Source organism: Colletotrichum gloeosporioides (genome assembly GCF_011800055.1).
Source record: "Colletotrichum gloeosporioides strain Lc1 chromosome Unknown consensus_11, whole genome shotgun sequence".
Lineage (NCBI taxonomy): Eukaryota > Fungi > Ascomycota > Sordariomycetes > Glomerellales > Glomerellaceae > Colletotrichum > Colletotrichum gloeosporioides.
The window spans coordinates 403,018-412,903 of record NW_025544656.1 but is presented as its reverse complement, the minus strand read 5'-3'; the positions used below and the strand labels follow the sequence as shown (position 1 = coordinate 412,903).

Sequence of the window (9,886 nt, the reverse complement as noted above, 5' to 3'; positions counted from 1 at the left end):
GCGAGAACGGCGCCCGTCGGCTAGAGCCGCCATAATAGCTTCATTCTTGAACCCATTCCGAACTTCAGATTCTGATTGGTAGGGACCCGCGAGATGAGTAGGAATCAATGTCCACTCTCTGAGTCTTTCTGCAGCTAAGGCCTACCGAAACAGGGAGGATCGACTGATGCTTCCCCGCGGATCGAAAAGCTAGACATGTTTTCGGTTTTCACTGTGTTGAAATATCTCACGAGGAAGAACGTGGCTTGTGAGTGGCATTGACGTTTTCACAAAACTAATTCGTATCTTGCCGGATAAGGAAACTTTGCACTTCAGCTCCGGCAACTTTAGCTACACAATGTGCTTGGGCCGAATTAAACTAGACATGACACGCACTTTTAGAGGCAATAAATGAGAAACAAAATCTGATCTCATATGACCAGCTCCTCCCGGCTAGCGAAAACGTGGAAAGCTGCACCAGAGCTCATGCTGCTAACGAGTTCCTGTCAATAAACGCCTCAACCCTGCAGTATAAGATCGGAAAACGGCAAACTGATTGAACGAAGTATCATGAGAAAACACCCACACTGCGATTACCCCCCACACTTCAAATGCTCATCGACTTCGCGTTCAAGATCATCTCCATCCCATTTATCCCCATAAAGATACTCAAAAATCATCTTCCATATCCTTCTTTGCCTCCTTCCACACCGAAAACTAGCCAGGGTCCAAAGAACCCCTCTGCTTCGACCTCAAATCCCACCAAGATGTACGTCTATCTGGGCAAGCTCAACTGGAAGGGTGCAGCGGTGGCCGAGGACGAGACATTCATCGTTATACTGCCAAATGGAGCTGTTCGCACCGGTGACACTGCCTATGTCTTCTTCCAGTGGACGCGGGATGAATACGGAGTGCCGAAGGCCAACTGGTTTCAGACAATCTCTATTGACAAGGTTTCCAAGACCGACAAGGGAGACGATGTCTTCACTCTGAAGCACCCGAAGTTCTCGTGGAAGATCACCAGCCAGCGAGCCTACGAGAACATCAAGATTGCCATGTCAGATTGCGCAAGCCATGAGACCTCATCGACTCTCAAGCGTGTTTGGGGTACCCACTCCCACGGCGGCAAGGCCAATGACACTGTCCGAGTCTGGACCGGAAAGATCAACTGGTCCACTTTCGCCAAAAACGAGATGGCTACCTTCATCGCTCCTGAGGGCTTCGGCCAAGGCAGGCCCATCATATCTCTTTGGCAATGGACGAAGAGCTATACTGGCAAAGCCAACGATCCGTCTCTCCGTTGTGAATACCAGAAGATTCAGACTGAGAACGATGATGTTGTCAGGTTTACTTACACTTCCTACTATGACTTGGACTGCACCTTCAACCGACAAACCGGCAAGCTTTCCGTCCGCATGAAGTCACCTCAGGATAGTTCCGCCAAGGACCTTGGCGACTTCACCCTCGCTGCTTTGATCGATCGCCACTCTCAGTGAGTTTCAACACCTCTCATGAACCTGCAAAACTGACAGATTTGACTCAGCGACTTTAATCCGCCTGAGTCAACCCCGAACAAGGCGGAAACCGAATTCAGGCTTCCTCAGCCTCAGCCCTCGCTTCCTCGCATTCTTGCACCGATGCCCTTCCCTCGAACATTGGTCGACACTCTGACTCATGCAGCTGCATTCATCGACCAGGCTGGATACCAAGCAAAATATGCTGAGCAGGTAAGCTCTCAATAATGTCTAGGTGTCTTGCAGAGTATGGTCTCTAACCATCACTTAGCAATTCAAAACGCTAGACTCTAAGCTGCACGACAGTGAATACCAGCTTGATGCTGCCAGGAGGCAGATTGGTGACCACGAAGCTAAAGTCAGGGCCTTGAAAGCTGAGATTGCTGAGGGTCAAGGCAAAGTCGCTGCTCTGGACAAGAGCCTAGTGGACGCAAAGAAGCAAGCAGATGCCAAAGAGAACGAGCTGAGTCAACTGATAGAGAAGATTTCGGCACACGACATTAAAGATCACGAGATCATCAAGGAGCTCCGCGGAGAGCTGGACAAGCTCAAGGCTCAAATCAATCGCCTTCAGGAGGACCTTGTTACCGCTAATGTTCAGCTCAATGCGACAGATGCCCAGCTTCAAGAAGAGAAAAAGCAGAAAGCCCGCCTCGAAGAGGATTTGCGTGTGCTCGGGAATAAAAATTCGATCCTAGAGAAAGACAACAAGAGACTGACGGCAGAGATCTGTGGGCTAAAGTCGAAGAACGGAGATTTGGACAAGCAACAGCAGACACTCCAGAAGCAACTGCATGACGTCACGGCTAAGCTTGAGACTACCCAGTCTGAACTCACTTCGAAGTCCGACGCGCTCCTGAAGGCTTCTGAGAAAATCCTACTCCTTGAGAAGCAGCGTAAAGACCACGATGAGATTGACAAGAAACACGAGGAAGATGACAGGAAGCAGGAAAAGAAGCGCCATGATGACGAGATTAAGCGCATCAAAGCAGATGATGAGCATCGCAAGGCTGAAGACAAGCGACACGAAGAGGAAGAGAAGATCCGCAATGAATACGAGGACTTCAAAAAGAAGTATGCGGATCACCTCGAGAAGGACAAGGTGTACGACAAGGCCCGAGAAGATGCGGCCAACAAGTTGGTCGCAGATACCCTAGATTTTGCGAGGAGACAGATGGGAAGTCTGCCACAGAGGGGTTGAGTAGCCGGCACAAATTGGCACTAGAGCACGATTTATTTTGTGTTGGAATTTGCTCGTTACATGGTTAAACTTAGCTTTTCCATCTGGGAATATGCTGTTTGAACTTTGTTTTACTTTGACCTCGTAGCTAAGGGTCATAGTCCCATCAGCACTAATACAGAACCGGTTCAAGGCAAGTTCTTTTCGCCATGACTGTCAAATTTCGAGAGCAAATCATGGCCTCATCATGCCCATATCATCAATCCTTCTTCCCTTCTAACCTTTCTTTCGCAGTTTGCCGCCTGGAGGCGTACCTTTTTGACTGCCGTATGACTCTGACGGGGAAATATGTGAGGTCTTGGTTGTTTGGGGTCAAATGGACGGCTCTTGTGACTTTGACCTTCTCCGGTTGATGACGAGCAGAAGAATTATCCGACTGCAGCTAGACTTAAACGAGCTCGGATTGAGGATTCGCCTACTGTGACATCGCCCCAGCATTTGTCTCTGAACTCTCATTTACCGATGTCCACATCACCCAGTCAACAGTTTAATCAGCTCTTCCAAAAAAAATTAAAAAAAATTGCTTAACTCTAGCCAAGGAAATGCCCAAAGACCACCTCTGATAATATAAGTAGGGATGATGCGTATCGAATGCAAGGATGGACACATTGCGCAATGTTTCGTGTACTTTAAACTTGACCCTCGCTTTAATTGTGAAGACGGAAAGAGGTTTGGGCACTTGTCATAGGTGAGGATTACCCTCTGAGATTCAAGAAGAATAAACACTCATTTAAATCTCACCAGACACATTCAAGTCATTGGCAAGTTATTATGAGCTGCAACTGTTAATCCACGGACGTTCACGACGTGCGTGGCTCTTGTGTATTTTCAGTTCTATGGCCGTCAAGGCCTAATCATTTTATGTAAGAGATACGTCAAGCACTTGCTAGATGTACAAAGAAATTTGTCAAAACATATTGACGGAATGTTGACGGTAGTTAATCCCTCGCCTATTTAGCAGCTGTTCTTGATACCGCTGGCGTACATGGCAAACGTGTCCGCGTTGTTGAGCGACTGAGACGCGCTGATGGTGTCGACGCAGCCCTCGTATCCGTAGCAAACATCGTCAGTGGCGCCGATCTCAGACAAGTGGGTAGCCTCGTGGATCATGAGGTAAGCCAGGTCCATGCCGCGGCAACCGGCGCCAGAAACAGGGACCTCGAAAGAGTTCTCGCAAAGGACAATGTAGCCGTCGACGCCGGGCTGAGAAAGCTTGTCAGTACTCACGTCATTAAGGAAGAAACGTTCAAGATGACTTGCCTGAGCGTAAGCAGCAGCGTTGGCGCAGAAGTTGCCAACATCGGAGCAGTACATCTTGGCATCCGCAGTCGAGCTGCCGAGATAGTCGGCGACCTTGCCAAGGACCTCAGCAGCCTTGGTGCCCGAAGACTTCGAACGGAAGTACTGCTCCACGCGGGTACCTGCCTTGGCAGCTGTCTGCGCAGCGGCGGCAAGCTTCTGGCCCTCGGCAAGGCCCTTGATAACGGCCGTCTTCTTGCTTCCGGTGCAGTCGCTCTGGACGTTGGCACGCTTAGCAGCGAGGCTCTGATGAAACGCGGCGTGGACCTCAGCAGCCTTTACTCCATCGACCTTAGCGGTGAGGACGCCCGAATCGTAGACAATTTGGCCGGCAATGTCGTTGCTTCCCTCCTTGGCGTAACGGAGAGATCCAACGCTCGAAACATTGAACTCGCCGCCGGTGCTAAGGTCGTGTACCTTAGCGGGATCCCACTGGACCTCGACCTTCTCACCGGCACCAATTGTCTTGAAGGCAGAGTCGGGGAGGTTCGTGTCGCGGACATAGACGCGGATGCCGTTAAAAGCAACTCTGTTGACTATTGGATTCATTAGAGAGGACTATCCTAACAAACAACTTATATGTAAAGCGTCATAGTAAATTCTACTTACCACCGTCAGTAGAGGCGGTCGTGAATTGAGCCCTCTCGACGGGAGTGTCGTCGAGAATAGAACCAGTCTTGAGAACTCGCAGAGGGCTGCTACCGGTGTTGGTGATGGTGGCCTTCAATTCGCTGTTGCCGACCTGCTCAATCTTGACATCAAGAGGGCTTGCATCTCGGCGAGCAAGGTTGATAGCAGCGCCATTAGCAAGGGCTGCAAGGCAGGAAACAAGAGTGGCGGCCTTCATTTTGGCTGAGGGATGTGGAAGAAACGAACGTAAGAACAAATGAATAAATGAATGAATGGGCGGATGAATGAATTATCTTCCGGACTTGGTCGGTAGCAGCTCAGCTGTTGAATTGTGACTAGAATATCCTTCCTTCATCAGCGGAAGAGCACGACTTTATTACTTCACATCCTCGTGAAGGAGCAACCTGCCGGCCCCGCTGTGGGAGGCTGCATTCAGCCTGGACCGAAACATGAGTCGTATCGTGGAGCATGAAATCTCAAGATGTAGATGCTTTTTTCCGCCACTGAAAACGAGCAATTTTGGGATGGGGTTAGAAGACAGCAACTTTTCCGACACGTTCGCCAGGGGAAACTGAGGCTGATGAACAGTGACCTGGGAACAGGGGTCGAATCACAATTGTCTGTGCCTTCGAATTCCAGAAAGGCGGCACTTTGGTCAACGCTGACTAGTAAGCATATTGGAAGATTGAAAAGGACAGCCGCAAGTTGGTCCCGGCCCCTCTCCTCGGAAGATTATGGTTGTTCTGAATTGTCGATCACAACGATTGATGGTGGGGGAGTTGCCTGGTTTGTAATAAGTTATTGAAGCCGTGTGTTGATTTAAATCCTGTCTCCTCATTCACTGTTTGTTTTCACAACCGTGCGCCACCAATCAGAAAGTGTCTTGGCTGTCTTGGCCGACTTGGCATAAGTGAGAAGTTAATTCAAGGGGTCACTTACTTACGATTTAGCGAGGCACGGCGAGGCGAAAGATTCTAGACTGGCCTCTTCGACATGAACTGACCTTATTCAGAATCAACACAAGCTTGCCCCGCACGTGTCACAGCTTTTAATATTCTACAAACGTCGCTTAAACTTGCCGCTTGCTCAGTTGCCTCAAGTGCGCCTCTCATATGGAATTCTCGTATTCCTCATCCTGTTAGTTACTCAACAACGAACCACAAACACATCATTAAGGACTTGCAGCCCCTTGAAGATTCGCAAAGCGAGAGTGAATAATACGACAGCATTCTTACAACGGCAACTTTTCCCGCTTTCAATGGCAACATTTCCTTCTTAGTCTTACAACGGCAACTTTTCCTTCTCACAGTGGCAACTTCCCTTTCTCATCTACCTGCATATATCCAGTCCCAGAGTTGACGGGGCCCCCAAGAAGTCCGTCAACAATGCTGCCGCTCAATTCACTCAACATTCAACCGCCAAAGAGGCATTCGCATCATACCAGTCTGTTGTCTCCCAGACAGGGACAGAGCTATACACATGATTGCCCAGCAGCGCAGCCGAGGACGCCTATCGCTGTCAACCGCCTTAGCTATAGGCGCTTTCATTCTCATTTCTCTCTACTTCTTCTCTCCCCAACAAACGTCCACGATGGTCGAGTCTGAGTCGTCCTTTCCCGATTTGCAACTGAGCCTCTCACAGACCGCCGCCTCCAAAACCCCCACCGTCTCGGTGTCGGTCAAGAACGCTAGCCCCGACACTCCCGTGACGATCCTGAAGTGGAATTCTCCCCTTGATGAGGCCGCTCTTGGCTTGGGTCTAGTTTCGATCACGCCCGCCGGGGCGTCGGAGCCTATCCGCATGGACGCCGTCAAACTTACCCGCAAGATGCCACCAGGTGCCGACTCCCTAGTAACGCTGCTTCCTGGTGAGAGCGTGAGCAATGTTATCGAGCTACGCGAGCCGAGGGTTCCAGAAGATGTGTGGAAGGCAGGCAAGGCGAAGGCAATGATGAGAGGGAAGTGGATGGCCGTTTGGCCCGGACTGAACACGAAAGAGTTGTTACAGCAGCCGCAGAAGCTGCAGTCTGTCGGCGCTGGTGCTGGTGGTTCGTTGACTGGGGATTGGAAGACTGAGACGGTGGAGATTGGTCAGTAGCGGACTCGGTTTCTGAACTGCAGCCCCCCAATAAACAAAACCAACATGATTCGACTTCTTTTCTCTAAGGGAGTAAAAGCGCTGTTTGTGAGAAAATCACTACCCAGCCACCATCCGCTTGCGATTTGGCGTTTTGTTTTGCTAATATTTGTGCTTGTTACGACTTATGCCTGTCGAAACTCCAGAGTTCAAGTCCAGTTTTGAACTGTTATATAAAGTCACAAGTTCGGCTCCCAGAAGCTCGTTTCCCAGAAAATCCTCCCTACCTCGCCCTTGCCGAAATCTTTGTTGCTGATGAACTTCCATAACCCATACGGTACGGGAGATTCGCTAGGTAGCAATTCCCGGCGTTTTGCTTTCAACTAGGGGAAGAGTGATGAGACACGCTTAATTTATGCCAAATCAGAGCTTGGTACTTCCGTTTGAGTTGCGAGTTGCCTTACGTGCTGTTTCCCGGCGTCTCAATGCTTGCGTTGCCCATGCGGAGCTTTGGAGCTTTTCCGTGTCGAGGATCCTAATCCACGAAGCAGCAACGTGTCGCAATACCCTTGAAGAAACAGAATTATCTTGGGGGAACTTGACATTACAAAGCTGTATGGCTCACGAGCTCCAACAGGATCCAGAAGATTCAAAGAAATGACAAAGAAATGATCAATCTTCCTTTTCGTCTCGCGGACTTGTCAAGATCAGGTTGAGATGGCGAAGAACGCCGGACTGGAGCTTGAATTTTGGAAATTCGACAGTTTGAGTTGGACCGCCTAGCAAGTTTCACACGCAACTTCTCTTCATCGATTGATAGGAGTCCCTGGGCTTCATGTGTAGATCCAAGACTGGCACTTGTCCACCTTAACTGCACACATGCTGGTGGTTGAAGTTTTAGTATCATCGTGTACGCATTAACCCTCCCCAAGACTCTAGTGTAGTCCTAATGTAAACAGCTATAAAACCTTCTTGGTGTCACAGAACCCAGAATCTAGGTCAACAATTTAACTTTGGTGAAGTTTGATGGGTTGAGCTTGATTGTTCTGTGGTTAAGGGAAAGCATTCGAGTGACTTGAAGAGATCCTTCAGTCACATTCTCAGCTGAGTAGTGTTGATAAATTTTGTGAATATCATGGACAGCTTATTCGTAGCGAATACACCGTGAACAACGATGAACAACAATACACAATCATTAGACAGACAGTCCGCGTCACAGTTCGTACATTCCGGAAGCCATCGCCACTTCAATTGCGTGACGTTTACCAAGATTATGCAGAACCTCCTTGGGGAGATGTTGCTTTCTTCTCGAGCGGATTTTGAGCGGTCTTTGGACTCCCAAATGTTCATCCTATCAACGACTCCAGTCTCGCCTTTTCTTTCTCATCATCTACGTTGAATATACTCAAAATGACGAAACATAATTAAAGCTGCCCGCTGCACGAAAACGTTCAAGAGTCAAGACAACCACTCAGAACGGCAAGCACGGCCTCTTGAAAAGATATTGAGCTACCGTATCACCCAAGGCTGCTATTGCTTATGTTTTTTTTCCAATTGCAGAGCTATCTGAGCTAATATACTACATGCCGCCTCAATGCCTGCTGCTTCAAATCTCGGGCCTTCTTCCATGGCGACGCAACGTCTCAACCGCCGCTGTCGCAGAAAATGGAATGAGGGCTCCATAGGGTTGAAACTGCGTGAAAGGTTTATAAAAGATGTTGGAAAAGATATAGGCTTTATTCCTCCCTCACAAAAATTGAACACAACTTGCGATGTGGTCGAATGAGGCTGGCCCCGTTCGGTGAACGGCGATCACCACAAATCACGAGAAGCTTGCCAAGTACAATCCCAGAACTCATCCGTGGACATCATAGACGTCTCTATCGTCTGAAAGAGCTGCAGTGCATCATACATGAATAATCCAGAGAAAGCGGGGGATCATAGTGACAGCGACCATGCTATTCATACTTCAAAAAGCTTGTACAAAATTAAGATTCGAGCTTTTGCAAGCACTTCGAAAGAGAACGGCTCCAACGAAATCCATTGTTGAGATGATGTCAAGGTGTTTGAGACCATTCATATAGATAGATGTGGTGCGTGATGACGACCGTGACATTGTCGATCTGAGTTGTCCGCAAGTGGCAGAATAGCAGATCTCTTCTCAGCACTTACTATGGTATCAAGCAAGAAAGAAATGAACTGAAATTGAACATAAAAACCGAGCTTCCTCAGTTTGATGGTAGACAAGCCAATGTCCGACGTTGTAGTCGCAGAAACAGGCTACTCAAGGTAATCATCATAGGAGCCTCGTCGCTATCTCTCGAAGGGGCGTTCAAACTTCGTGAAGAGTAGGGAGAGACTCATCAGTGTCTCCCCAGCATTGATTATGTGGTTAGAATATACCCAGAGGTAAAGACGACAGAGCCACGCCCGCAAATCCTGACTATCGATAGAGAGCGGCCGACAAATCAAGTCAAAACTTACGTGGCATGATCTCTATCTCATTAATAGGCAAAAGAACTCTCAGAAATGACTATCCTGGTGCGTATGCGTTTATCAGCAGCCAGCATCGGCTTCTTATAGCTGAAGCCACGCCATGCTCGTGGGCAATCACCGGCGCTGGAGGAAAAGGAAGACCACAATTCGAGGCGCGTATATAAAGAAAGGTGGATGAAGTATTTGGTAGGGAACCAAGCCAATGATCTGTTTGGAAAGACTTTCAGCTCTATGTTGCATTCGGTGGACGCCGTCATGAGATGGTGAAAACCTCGATGCAAGCGAACCCAACCAGGACACGTACCACACGACGCACTCCCATGAGACTTCCCCTCATCTCTTGACATTTGTGTGATGCTTTTGTCGAATACCTATAGAGAGATGAAGAACAAAGCCGAAGCAGCAGAAGCCGCACAGTGTCTACCATCTGTTACAACTCGTCGCGAGCATGCCTTTGCTTCATACATCGAGATGCAAAGTCTGTAGACTGCGAAAGGAGGCTGAACAGTCGACGAGATTCAAGATCTCATTCCTGCTGAACTGTATTTCAATACAAGATTGACTTATTTTATACCCAGTTCCCGGCTGTCGTATTCAAGTCTGAAAGAGTCGATATCTCCGGCAAGACGAAACCTTCCAAAGCACCACGGAG

At 48.7% G+C, this 9,886-nt stretch overlaps 3 protein-coding genes across 3 annotated transcripts; 2 read left to right on the top strand and 1 right to left on the bottom strand.

The window, feature by feature from the left end:
- Positions 1-746: 746 nt before the first annotated feature.
- GCG54_00013792 (uncharacterized protein) lies at positions 747-2,694 on the top strand (the record flags this gene model as incomplete). Its single annotated transcript, XM_045413640.1, has 3 exons — positions 747-1,471; positions 1,523-1,706; positions 1,765-2,694. The coding sequence occupies 3 exons, from the start codon at positions 747-749 to the stop codon at positions 2,692-2,694; spliced, it is 1,839 nt and encodes a 612-aa protein (XP_045269711.1).
- Positions 2,695-3,687: 993 nt separating this feature from the next.
- Positions 3,688-4,879, bottom strand: GCG54_00013791 (Neutral protease 2-like; the record flags this gene model as incomplete). Its single annotated transcript, XM_045413639.1, has 2 exons — positions 3,688-4,568; positions 4,642-4,879. 2 exons carry the CDS (start codon positions 4,877-4,879, stop codon positions 3,688-3,690), a joined length of 1,119 nt encoding a protein of 372 aa, XP_045269710.1.
- A 1,373-nt stretch (positions 4,880-6,252) lies between these two features.
- Positions 6,253-6,759, top strand: GCG54_00013790 (uncharacterized protein; the record flags this gene model as incomplete). Its single annotated transcript, XM_045413638.1, has 1 exon — positions 6,253-6,759. One exon carries the CDS (start codon positions 6,253-6,255, stop codon positions 6,757-6,759), a length of 507 nt encoding a protein of 168 aa, XP_045269709.1.
- Positions 6,760-9,886: the final 3,127 nt, after the last annotated feature.